The sequence below is a fragment of the Strigops habroptila genome, chromosome 11 (assembly GCF_004027225.2).
Source record: "Strigops habroptila isolate Jane chromosome 11, bStrHab1.2.pri, whole genome shotgun sequence".
NCBI lineage: Eukaryota > Metazoa > Chordata > Aves > Psittaciformes > Psittacidae > Strigops > Strigops habroptila.
The window spans coordinates 8,356,216-8,369,862 of NC_046360.1; the positions used below are offsets into that span (position 1 = coordinate 8,356,216).

The window sequence follows — 13,647 nt, forward strand, 5'->3', positions numbered from 1 at the left end:
TAGAGGTAGGAAAGCTGTGGAAGTTGCCAAATCTCACATGGTATAAATAACATAAATTGCATGCTAGTGAGTCTTATCAGATCAACTCTTATGGCTGTAAGAAGTACTGTAAGTTGATCTGAGAAGTCTTTGCATTGACAAAATCATCCAATAATTAAAAGCTTACTGCAGTTGACTGTTATTTGCATTCTTACAGGTTCCCTGTGGTGGGTTTATTGGGGTGTTTTTATGTTTGGGTTTTTTAGATATATCATCTGGTACATTTGGCTAAGATTAAACCCCAAATCTATATCATATATGCATATGAGCTCAGGGACGCACAGAGATTGTGTGTGTGCATATATGTTAGTATAATATGGATATTCCCACATGCTTTTTACAAAGCCTTTATTTAAAAAGCCTATCAGCATAAATTCACTCTGGTGTACATTTTTTTCTTAAAATGATATTTTTATTTAAAGCCTGGTGGTATTAAATTGTTAGTCTTGTTGCAAGTTTTATATAATTCTGCTGTACTTTATGGAATACTTCTTACACATCAAACAGTAGTTCCCATAAGAAAGCTTCATTACACTCCTGATGCCACAGAACTGGTAAAGGCTGCTAAGGGCTAAATAGTGACTGAGCAGTGGCTGTTGGTTTGTGGTGTGCTTTCTAGAGGTCTGTCAGTCAACAGCATGTACCAAGAGACCCATGACTGCAACTCTAAGTTAAAAATCAGGTTTAGTGACTAGTTTCTTCCCCTGAAAGCAGTGATAAAATAGCTCCTTTTGTTTCCAAAAGCAAAATACAAGTTTTGGATCCTGTTCTGACTTTAAACTTCAATCCAGACAGTGTCACTGACAGATTCTTGACTCAGTGTTAGGCCATCAGCTTCAAAGGTTTCATCCTGTCAATCTGTTGTGCTTTTTCACACCATGTAAGAATCAGGCTTGCTGAGATTCTTCATGGTAAAGTGTGCAAGTGCGTTGTATGGGCTGGAATGCCTAATAATCAAACCAAGCTGAATCAGCATGCTGTGATACCAGTGAATATAGCTTAATATCTCATTTATGTAACTATTACACCTAGCAATATACATTATTATACAGGCTGCTCACTTGTCACTTGTAAAGCCAGCCCTGTGTGTGACTGTGCAATTGCAGTAGTTTTAACATGGCATGAATATGGTGTTGGAGGCAGAACTGAGCTTGTTTGTACTTTTTGTAATACTGTGCACAATAATTTGGTCCATTAGACGTGACTGCGTCAGACTTCTCTGAAATAGGGCTTTTGATTTTGCCATTTATAAAGGCTTATGAATGATTCACTGAAGCCTGCTCTAGAGTCATTTCATACTGGCTTAACTCTTTCACTGCACATCTGGATTTTTTCTTTTTTTCTCTGTTCTTTAGACCGGAGGAACATAATTACTGTGGTGCCCAGTATGGTAGGTTACACTGTTACAAATATATCTTGTTTAAGTCCTATTTGCGGGTTGTTCTCCTTTATACATGGCCATCTTCAAAGTGGTGGAGTTAAAGCAATGCAAAAGTGGTTGCTTCTGAACCAAGGAAATACACGTAATAATAAATGGTTTAAATACAAATCAGGAAAAAATAATATTAGTGATGAGGCTTTTGAGTCAGTCTTCTATCGCTGCAGTGATTATTCATTTGCTAAGAGGTATGGTAATAAGCACAGGCTCAAAATTGTCTATTGTGTTTAATTAGTGTCCTACCTCTATAACTGGTAAGAACTTTCTTCATGTGTTTATCCAGGTCTCACATGCTTGACTATGCGTTTTGATAAATCGATATGTAGTTTTGGTGCAGATGTTCCCTAATTTTGTGTTTAACCAAGGTATTAACAAAACAGAGTTGAAAGGAAGGCAGACGTATAAGTGGGAATGAAGAAACTTAAATGAAATCACATACTGTTGCTTGGGTTTGGGTTTTTTCCTATTAACACCCTTGCCAAAAAAGACCTGCAAACCCCCTACCAATAAATCATACCCCAAAAGGCCATCTCGAAATGTCAGTCATCAACCAAGTTATTAGAATTTTATTTTTCTTCACTTTGCAAATGTGATTGTAGCTGTTCAAGGAAAATAAGCTTATGGAAAAAAGCTGCAGAATATTCTCATAGTTACAATTTGGATCATTTAATTTCAAGTTACGTTCCAGGGAAATAACACCTGTTTAAAAACTAACACATACTTTTTCCTTTTTTTATTCTTTTAGACAGGTATTTTGTAGCTGTAATTAAGCACCAGTAGTCTTTGGTCTTTATGTTAATCTGGGAAACCTGTGACTTCTGCCAAAAAGGCCATTTTTTGAATGGAGGGTCAGTTTCAAGTAAAAAGGGAACTCTAAAGCACACCAGAACACATGCAGAGAATTTAAAAAAATACAAGAAGATTATCTCAAATTGCTTTTCTAAGAAAACACCATCAAGTTAACCTTTCTGACTTGCAGTTTGGGCAGCAATAATTCTTCTGTCTGTATTTCATTACCTTTAAGATTCTCTGCTCCACACTGACATATTGCAGATTGTTAGAATATAGAGACTGTTTCCCAAGCTTTGATAGTAAGAACATGGGTGCATTCGTATTGTATATATCTTTGAAGATATGCAGAGAAGAAGCAAAAATGGGTTCTGAGCTGCGCTGAGTCATTGGCTTACCTTTTTTCCTCCTCCCCATCTCATACAGAGCACAGTTACATCTTTGTGTGTAAAGTTTTATGTAATTAGTTCTATTTTATAGTGCCTCTTGCCTTCCTTTGTTATATAAGGTATTTGTGCTCATATTAAGGGACTGACCACATGGAAAATTGGGGGCTTTTTCTGCCTTACAGGTAAGGTCAGGTACAGACAACAGTGCTGTCTGTTCATGACAGTTCCCAGTGTTACACTACTATTTCCTGTTACAGTGCCAAATACCCAGAAAAAAACCTCATTGGTAGTTAACCCATGCATATGCTGCTAGTACTGAGCAGGTTGCAAAATGTTGAAAGCATTTGTAGGGATAGTCCTAATTCCTTTATAAAACCAACTAAAACCATAGAGATGCAAGTTCTGATTGAGGGGTACAGTATGGTTGGGTGTCAGTCTCGTCATGCCCCCTGCTCACAGCTCCCCAGCACTGTAATTCAGCTCTTGTGTTGTGCTGCACAGGTCGCTCTGTGGTTGCACGTGCACTCGCTATGCCATCAGCCTGATCCTGTAAATTCAGCACCTAAGAGTAGTCTTACTGAATTTCTAAGAATGAGCTGGGTCAGGTTTCAGCTTCTGCATATGTGCAACTATTCAGAGGTTCCAGGGGATAAGGAGGGGGGAGATTTGGGAATATGATTCCCATGGGAAAATGAGTTCTTAGATCAGAATTCAGTGTGAGCTGAGAGAGATTTGCAGTACCTGTGAGTCCCAGCACAGTTAGGAACTGGACCAGAAGCCGCTACTCAGCTACTTTTCAGGGAGATGTGCTCCCCGTGCATGAGGTATGATCCTGGCCTTGGCTTCTGCCGTGCTGGAGCTTATAACAGTTTAGTTTAGCTTGGAGTTGGAGCTTTTGCTGCCTTTTTTATGGACATTGTCCCATCTCCTGGTTTATAATGGGAGTCGGGATCTTTTGCTGATACCTCAGCAACATTGGAAACTGGAAGCAAGGAACTGGCATTCAGGGCCAGAGTACTGCAGATGGCTTGGGACGGCATGGCCAAGCCAGCCTGTACCTTACAGGGATTAGCCAGGGCAGTAGCTCTCTCGGAATTACTGCAGGTGTTTCAAATGGAGACTTTCCAAAATGACAGTATGGCATGTTGCACCATGTTGCACATGAGCTCAAGGAGCAACTCTTGTTCGCCTCCGTGCTGGGATTACCCAGATTCCAAAAGAAATCCTAGAACCTGCTTCTTGTACTGCAGGAGAAATAAGATAGCAGAAGGATAACAAAAAAAGTCTGTGCAACAGGCATCATGGTACATGAGAGCCTCTGCAAGGTGGACAGCAAGTAGTATTCCTCTGTTTCCTGGTTCTTCTATTTCTTGTTACAGCTTCTGCCCTATGATAAATCTTCAGTCTTCGTTTAAGGCCTTACATGGTAAAAACATGGATACAAAAGTGAATGGGAATATTAGCATCAATTTGAGGAACAACTAAGTTTTGATCAGCTGCATTAGAAGCTGTGAAGTGCTTTCCAGAAGGGATTTGATACATGAACCACCTAAGCCCCAGTTATTAGTTATTTGGGGCTCAGATCTGCTGGCATGAAGCAGAATTCACTCAAAATCTGGTGCGTTATCTGAGAAGTGTTTGTATAAAACTTTATCAGCAAATCTAGTTTAAAAACTAGATCCCAAAGGATTCATTAACAAACAAAAAAAAGGCAACCCATCCACTGAGAAACTGCCCCTCTGCCTGGTAAGGGAATATTTTATTCCTTCCAACACAATGATTTCTTTTTTTCAGAATTTAATTACCTACTATTTTATAGTTTACATGTGCAGGTTGAAAATACATCTTTTAGCTCAAAGACGTGTGCCTTTGCAGAAATCTCACTTTTCTCTCTATCATCAACAGTACCTCACTTTCATGTCTCACACTTCATCTCTGAAGTATGTGCTCTGCAACTTCATATGGTAACTGCTAAATTCCAAAGTGCCATCTAATGTTTGTCAGCAGGACAGCAACTGGTTCACGCTAGTCATTATAATAGTGCAAAGCAATGACCACGTTTACCCTGAGCATCTCAGAAATATTTTTGCAGTTTCATTTGCCTTGAAAGTCTCAACTTCTTTTGTCTTCTGTGAATTTTTATCGAATGAGGTTTTGGAAGCAACTGAAAGGCAAGAATTTTCTTACTTTCTTTGCCAAGATTTGTGGAAGAGTAATTTTCCACAACTGTTATCCTTTCTGGCCTGGAGCTGTGCCAGGTTTAAATTAAAATTATTTAATTGAATGACAAATTTACAGTTTCGTAATATTTTTCCATGATTTTACATTGCTTTACTAATAGAACTATGTTTCCTTCAAGAAGTACATATAAGAGAAACATATTAAAAATACACTCTGCTTGTTGTATGTACCTTATGTAAAGGAACACCTAGGTTGTTCTTTGCATGATGTCTCTGTAGCAAGATCAGTAACTGCAAGTAATAATTAAAAATGTCTGAAAACAGGAAATTCAAATGTAAACATTAAAGACTCATATCAGGTTTAACAGGAGTCTTTAAAGAAGCAACTTTCTAGTCACATTCAGCACGTTTGCTTCTTGATAATTAACATGAAAGCATCTTACGTTTTAAAGTTGTGATTTATTTTTCATGTTCTGCTGCTTGTTTATTTCTCAACTCAGACAGCAGATCATGATTAATTGTACTGGCTTTTTAAGAGTTTTTGATTCTCCTACATTTGAATTCCCAGGCACACTACTGTACTAGTACTGTACTGTACTAGTTTAGCTGGTATCTTCAGGAAGAGAGATTTTAAACCTTCACAGAACCTTTTTGCACTGTATCTCTCAGTTTTATGAAACAATTTTGTTAGTAATACAGGCCTTGATCCGTACGCATACACACGAGGCAGACCTTTAACCCTACAAGGCATTGCACAGGAGTCAGCTGGTATTCGTAAGCCTCTACCCTTGCAGATCCACATGTGGCCACAAGAATGTTTTGCAGAAGCTTTAAAACCAGACACTTTCCTCTTCCCTGAAGCCCTCTGAGCTTTGGACCTGAAGGGTTCAACCTGGCTATTAAACCCAGAAATTTTCAGCTATTCCCTTTCAGCTGTCTCCACTATCTGTAAGCTCTTGTGACCTAATGCTGGAAAAGCCCAAAATGAGTTTTGTGTTGTCATGACATTGATAAATGCCTGAGCCTTTCGCTAGTTTAGGCCATCTTGTTAGTGGTTCAAATTGTCTCTCGCTGGCTTTGTCACAATACGGAGTAATTCACTGAAGTCATCAGTGTGACTGAGAACAGAATGGCCAAAGATGGCCATGGACAGCATGAGGCTGCGTGCCAGCTATAATTAAAGCCTTTGATTTAAGTAAATGTCACTATTTACTCTTTATAGACACATATATTAAAACCAAAAAACCCAAATAAAACCCCAAACTGCTTCTCTTTTTAAGCTACCAAATTACAGGCTGAAGAGTATTTTTTTAACCATAGTTGTGGCGACAGGGAAATGCTGCAGAATACTGTCAGAGTTCATTTTAGGGCCTTGATCTAAAATGTATCTTTAGCTGCCGGTAGAGTGGCATTTTTAGAATACTGTAGTTAAAGGTTGAAAAGAATTAAAGTCTCCATGTTTCTAACTCATCTCGATTAGCTCTTCTTCCTTTTTGCCCTCTTATTTTATATGTATTTCAAATACAAGAAACATGCTCTGGAATAAAATTTCATATACAGGCACCTTAATTCCCTCTTCCAAAGAAAATCCAAAACAGCTTCAGGTTTTGGTTTGAGAAGACCGTAATTACCATAAGAATGGGTTGATGGTACAGACAGCCATCAATCCAGTACATAATGGCAAGCCACATTTTTGCCCTTTGGATGAAACAATGACATGTTAAGCTGGTATCTTCTGAGCAAGTGATTGTAATGTGCAGCTTGAAATACAGCACAAATGATGTGGAAAATCCCAAAACCACAACAAAATCTAAGAAATGAAAAATGGTTAATGCTGGGTCTTTCTCTCTTGTGTTTGAGTGTCTTTGTTTCCTTTCTAATAACCACAGCATGAAATTACAGTCACGGTACCAACCTTAAATTTGATTTGTTTTCCTTGCTGTTGTCATTCTGTTATAAATGTAATGCTATTTTAATTTTTTTTCTTAAACTGGAGGAGATTTTTCTATTTTTATCCTTGTAAAATATAGTCGATTCTTATCTAAATGAAGCTGCTTGGAAGAAACATAGGTCATTCATTCAACTGCGACCTATATGCAGTGGCATGCAGCTTCCTCTGTCCTTTACTTCTAGTGTAAGCAGTGCTGTCACCAGACTGTCCTTGTTCTCATCCTGTCATATGACATCTTGGATGAAGTGGAGTTGACTGATAATTAGATGTAGCAAGATGGAAGCTGTGTTTGTATACAAATGAAAATCCCCTGAATTCACTGAAATGCCTAAAGGTGTCCCTCTACAGAAAGCGTCTGCTTCCCCTTTGCCGTATTGTTCTTCAGCCTTGTGATCCTTTAGACCTCTTCTTTAATACTGGATTCTTACACAAGGATGACACACAAAATCATCCTCCATTTATATACAGCTGCTCCCTGATTGAGGCAATCTGTCTTCGTCTCCGTTTCAAACCTTGCACTATGAAAGCGAAAAGATTGTCCAAACCATGCTGATGCCCTACTAGAGCATGCAACCATTTTGGAGCAAGAACGAATGCTTTGAAAGGGCTCATGTAACTTTTCAGATATATTCAGAAATGATGGAAATACTAACTGGAAAAGATTTCAAAAGGTATTTTAGAGATGTAATGTTCTGTTTTCATTTGTCTATAGTAAAATCATTACAGTAGGACACACTGACACATCATGATGTACTGCTCCCTAGATCTTGCACTTGTTTATCTGATGCATGAAATTCATGGACCGACATCCTTGGTGTGGAAGCACCTATATGAATACAGGGTGTCTAATGCCGAGAGCTGCCATGGGTGATCCATGGGGCTTTCGCCTGTATGGTTAGCTGGGATTCTTGATTCATCTTGTGCCTTCCTGCTCTGGTGGGTTTATGGAAGTTACATATCACTGAAGCCATATGTTATGTTTCCAGGCAGAGCTGTAAACCATTTCATTTTTACTGCCTCTGAGAGCAGATCAATCTATAGTGCAGCACTAGTGATGGAGAATTTTTTAAGGGTAATGGGAGAAAATAAAAAAGAGAGCTTGGCCCAGATACTGTACTGTGCTGTTCCATCTTCCAGAGAATTAAATCCCTTCCTGTTTATGATTTTTTAATTTCTCAGTGAGAAGAAAGAAGGTTTTCACCCTGCTTTTGCAGCTGGGAAAAGTGTGACAGATTAAGAAATTAAGGTTCATTTTAAAAAAAAAGGGGAGGGGGGGTAGAAGGGAGATTGTGATACAGTCAGCAGTCTGATACTAATGGATAAGAGCGTTTGTTGCCAGAATCTGGAAGTTCAGTATAACCTTAGGGATCTAATCCATAACTCTTATTTAGGTAATTAGTTCTTTTACTTCAGCATTGCCAAATCCCAGCATTCAGCATGATATGAGCTGGGTAAAATATTGCAAGCGGCTGAGAAATGAGGCGAGAAATAAGAGGGTTTGAGATGTATTTTTTTAATCTTTGGCTTTGAGTCAAAATATTCTCCAAGCAGAAGGCCCACAAGCATCTATTGTATTTTTGAAAGGAAAATGATGTTTTTAAATAACAACCTGACTCCAGAAGGTGGAACTTCAAAATTCAACAACGCTGATCTTGCATGAATACCTGTGGGTTTACAACTTGAGAGACTTCCTTATGTGTGTAAGAATTGGCAAGTCCACCCAGGAGGGTTTCAGTTGTGTCGTTTCACATGCAGGAGTAGCTACTTTGGTGCCCTATGGATAGAGACTTTATAGTGTCTTTTTCTTTGACAGTGTATAAAGGTCTGGCGCACATCCATGTGCATGCCTAAACTGAATGGTACTTTTCTATGCCAGCATGGCCTCAACAAAAGTTGAGCTATTTTAGTTTGTTAACTGAAGAAAAGCTGGACAAGGAGAGGGGGGGGGAGGCTGCTGTACAACAGTGTGGGAGACACATACAAAATGTGTTCTTTTTGCATTGCTCTGGCCTTTAAGTATTTATTAACAGCCACTACCAGTTGCCTCTAAATTATTCCACTGTAGATAAAGCATATATTTTTCCTCCAGTGAAGCAACTAACTTTGCTTCAGCTAAACCTTGTGGAACATCTACCATTGCCTTTGTCAACTTTTATAGCATTTATTTTTAAACAAATTAGGATCAGAGTTGGGTGACATAATTCTGCCCTGTTCTCTGCCCCTAAAATACAAAGGCTTAGCTCTGATATTCAGCTAGGATGCTGACATTGGCAGCTGGAAGACTGAAACTAGGATTAAATAGGTCTGAAACATTCCTTCTGGTCTTTAATGCCAGTATAGGAGATGCCACCTTTTCATGTTGATCTGGTAGGACTGATACTAATTACCATGTTAATCACTTTGACACTGGAAGCATGTTTTAGAATTTGCAGGGAACCTGAAGCTGGGATGAAAAGACACTTTTGTGCAAAGGTACCTATTCTGATAATTAAAGAAGATTAAATGGTAATGCACCTTCCTTTCTGCTTTCTAGCTGGTCTCACTGTCTCTGACTGTCCCTGTTTTCCAGGGGTAGTCTCTAATTTGATGCCAGTAGCTCTCAGTCCCTAATTACCATTGTTCAGCCACCAGCTGTTTCAGCAGTGGATTTATTTATTGCTTGGTTTGCTGCAGGAACCTCGTACAGAAGAGGAAAAGCAACCATTCCCCCTCAGCTGGTGACTGCAAGCAGTGCTGGTTATTAGCACTGGGGGGAGGATGCAGCTGGCTGCCTCTCAGACCTGGTTAACTGCTTCCATCTGAAGGGCAAGGCTGTAGTTCCAGTGCTGGGTAAGCATCTCCTCCTGCCCCGTGGTGGGTCCAGGGGGAAGAGTCTTCAGGTTTAGTTAAGTTTGGTTTACACCTTCCTACCTCAGTCTCTTTCTTCATAGACTGGATGTTTTAATATATTTATTAATACATACACTTTCTGCAATTTCTTGGGAAGGGCAGAAAAAAGGATCAGATCCTAGAATAAGAAGGGGGGGGGGGGAAGGGGAGGCTCTTCTCCTTCCCAGGGATTACACAGAGGTTTGCAGCCTGGCTGCCTCTTCAAAGACTGAACGGGAAATCTGGGCACTTCCACTTTACTGGCAATAAATGGATGTGAAAACCGTGCTGTATCATGCTGTGAAGTCCTAGGTTTTGCTGCACAATGTGGTGGAAGCAAGGTGTAGCACATCTGGCATTCATTCTGCTAATGAGTAATTTATCAAGACAATCTTCTAATGAAGGTGAGGCAGGTTTGTGGGCAGGTGAATGGTTTTAAAAAATGAGGTCAGGTGCACTTTGGGCCATAAGCTTCGCTGCATCTGTGTAAGATGGAAAAGGGAGGAGGCTGTGATGGAAGATCGTCTTTCTCTGGTGTTGGTGCGTTAGGGATGGCATTAATCTCGAAGTGAAGTACAAAAAGTAAGCGAGCGAGAGGCTCTCTGTTCCTGGGCTTTCCTGCTAGACCTCCCTGTCCCTGCCGAGGCAGCTGCGCTCCCAGCGCGGGCGGTACCTGAAGGGCTTTCTGCCTCCGTGGCAGCAGCAGGTTAGCGTGTGGAGGGCGGCTGGCAGCAGTGACATTCTCCCTCTTTGTCTCCGGGATCCAGCGGGGCGGGCTGGGAAGCGCGGGCACCTCGGGCGCGGGGCGGGCACGGGCAGAGGGTTCCCGTCCGCACCGCTCCGCTCGGGGCCCGGCTCCCTGCCCCGGTGCGGCCGCTGCCCTCCGGCGGGAAGCGGAGCCCGCCGGGGCTCCCGGCGCGCCGGGCGTGGCCGCGGCCCAGCCCGCTGCGGCTGCCCGTCAGTTCCGCCCCCCGGGCCGGAGCCGCCCGGCGCCGGGGCAGTGCGGGGGGAGCCGGTGCAAAGGGACGCGGCCCCGCGGGAGCCACCGCTGGTGGCTGTTCTGCCGTCGGAGCGGCGTCGGCTGGTTGGGCTGTTCTCCCTGGATGGGCTCTGTCCGTGGGGAGGCTGCGGAGGGGCTCTCGGGCGGCGGGGCTGCTGGCCGGGGTACAAAAGGAACGAGCTTCGCGGAGGAAAGAGGCTCCGGGGGCTGCCGGAGCAGAAGGCTGGGTCCACGCAGGTTTTGCGGGAAGCTGGAGGTGTTCGCTGCTAGGGACTGTAGGACTGGCACCTTGCATAAATGCCTGCGGAACTCAAACAGGTTAGTGCTGAACTTGGGTCCTTCCCTTCGGCTCCGGCAGTCCTGCGCGCCCGCGTGTGCCGTGTCCCGGCGGTGCGGGAAGGAGAAGGTGTCAGGGACTGGAAGGGTTTGTTTACTTGTATGTTGGGATTGTAGCTGGGAACTAAGAGCAAAAGCTGAGCTGCTCTTTCAAACAGAGCATTCTAGAGAGCTTTTGCTTTTGTCCCCGTTGTGTTAACTGGTGAAACACCCAAAAAAGCAAGCTATTGTTTTTCTTTGACCTTCTCGTCCTGCTCGGTGAATCTGGGGAACTCTCTGACATGAACAGCTAGAAATAGTGCTTTTAAAAAATGAAAGCTTTGCTATTGTGCTTGTGTTAAATGTTTGCTTTTCCCATACTGTGTTCCCTTGCTTTCTCTTTGATTTCATTGTTGAACATACCAGAGAAATAACTTCAGTTTTCCACTGTAAATGTTATCTTAAACAAAAAGCCCTTTTGCCTGTGATCTTAGTAATTATAGTGGACTTGAAGCTTTGTGCAAAAAGATTTCAAATATTATTCTTTACCTTAGAGTGTCATTGAGCATTACAGAGTAAAGCTGTTGCAGACTTGATTTAAATAAATAGAAATCACTTAGACTCCTGTAATTTACAGGTGCTTACCCTGTTAACCTCTTCCATCTACCTTGGAAGCCTCAGGAAACCCTGTAAATTCAGGTGGTGGCAGAGTAGAGCTGCCTCTCGAACTGGGATGAGATGTTCTCTTTTGCTTTCTTTTCCACCTTTTAAATTTAAAACAGAACATGTTAGGATAAGAAAATGCAATGATAATCCATCACTGATAATCCAGCTATGAATTTGCGAGGTTCAGTGCACTGGAATTGTTGGAGGTGCTTCAGTTTGGTTTAGTCGTGCTGTGTTCCACTTGTCCATCTCAGTAACAGAAGGCTGAATCATGTCTCGATGCAAATAGGATGAGGGTTCCCTTGAGGGACAAGTAGCCTGTTCAGCTGGGCCCTGGAGTGAGCGTGCCTTTGTGGGCAGGCCCTGTGCTCACTGCCCTGCCTGCAGGAGGTGACCTGCTGTTGTGTGGTGCTGATGTCTGTGTCATACTACCTGTGGGCTTCTTAGGGAGGAAGGATTGCATTTGTGTCTGTGGTCCTGTTCGTACCATCTGACCCAAAGTTACTGTACCTGTTGATTTTTAGATAGATACAGTTAGCAGCCTCTTGGAATTTTGAGGGGTTTTTTTGGGATTTGGGGTTTTTTTTCTTTCTCATAACATGAAGAAAAAACCTGCAGGTAAGACACAGAATGGTGACTGTAGAAAGGGTGTGTATAACGTCTTTTGATCTGTGCAGTAGAACCGTATTCTTGTCTTCTGGGTTTCATGTTTTGATAGGAGGAAAGCTAGAGTGAGAGTGAAAGATTATAGTTAATCACTTCAGGTCATGCATTTCAGTTCTAAATTCTTCTTTCATATCAAAACAACAACAAAAAAACCCAGACCTCATGGCTTTAATTTTCATGCTGCCTGTCATAGTTGAGGATCAGAGATATTTTCTCTTTTCTGATGGAACAAGGATTCTTGATTCATTCTGAGGCCTTTTTGCTAGTCTTATACCACAGCAGAGTATTAGAGAATGCTTTGCTTGATGAAAGGCAGTAGTTTTAAACCATGAGTTGTCAGAGAAATTTATTGTGCAGTTACAGGGCCTCTAGAAAGTAATCTTTTAGCTTTAATGATCACAATTAAGTAAAACCAAGCCAAATGGATAAATGACTTCGAGGTGAACGGCAAGTCTGTACGATTAATACAGAAAATAATGGGAGAGATACTCCAGTGGACTTCTGCCACCTTAACTAAAGACCTCGTGTTTAGGTAAAGACAGATACGACATTGTAATTAAAAGAACCAAGAGTTAACTTCTGACTAAGCTTTTGGCTTCTACTGGGAATAGCCATGCTTCCTGAAGCTCTGGGCCACAAAAGCAGCATTGTGCCTGGGAAGCAGGTACAATGTACCCCAGAAGAAGCAAGTCTGAAAAACTGTTCTTGTGACCGTGAGGGTGCAGGGCAGGTGACACCTTCTTGGCGTTCTCCCTTGGCTGTTCCTGTTCCTGCTGATGAGTGATGAAGACTGCTGAAGTTTGTGCTGCATATCTGTAGTCTGAGGTTCTGCAGTGGCCTGAAACTAAGTATAGAGTTGATGAAATTCAGAAGGATCTTGATGTTTGGAACTGTTAAAATATGTTTGGTCACTATATGACATACAGCTTTGATCTGGGTCTGTGAATCTGTAAATACTGGCTTGCCTCAGGGCCATGAAGTTGCAGAGGAGAAAGGAGTTCCTTAAAGTGACTTTAGCCAAAATCTCTTCAGTTCTGTGTTATTTCTGCCTCAGAAAATGCTTTGCTAATATTCCTAACTCAGGCACCGACCTAAGTAAGGCTGCCCTTCCTCAGCACTTGGTCCCTGAAGAATTTTGCTAGAGGATGATACAATTGTGAGAGAGTATGAAATCTCAGATCTGGCAGGATGAAAAAGTGGTTCATACATTGCTGACATACCTGATTATGGGTCTGTACCAGTGATGGAAATACCGTGGAAGAAATGTTCATGGAGTGCAGCATGCAAAAGTATCATCATTTTCCAAACAGTTGGGCAAGTCATGCTAGAAAAAACAAGTAAGAAGG

At 41.8% G+C, this 13,647-nt stretch overlaps 1 protein-coding gene across 23 annotated transcripts in view; it reads left to right on the forward strand.

The window, feature by feature from the left end:
- Positions 1–13,647, forward strand: part of ARVCF (ARVCF delta catenin family member) — a 279,202-nt gene that overhangs the window by 116,955 nt on the left and 148,600 nt on the right. For 2 of the 23 annotated variants that reach the window (XM_030500619.1, XM_030500621.1), the window contains exon 1: positions 10,407–10,972. The exons of 16 other annotated variants lie outside the window; for them this stretch is intronic. In XM_030500619.1, the coding sequence (XP_030356479.1) occupies positions 10,952–10,972 (21 nt within the window). In that variant the 5' untranslated portion in view covers positions 10,407–10,951. Of the gene's footprint in view, positions 1–9,565; positions 9,616–10,034; positions 10,059–10,296; positions 10,361–10,406; positions 10,973–13,647 lie in introns of those variants that run through there. 5 more of the 23 variants (XM_030500625.1, XM_030500617.1, XM_030500628.1 and 2 more) reach the window with 4 other exon arrangements.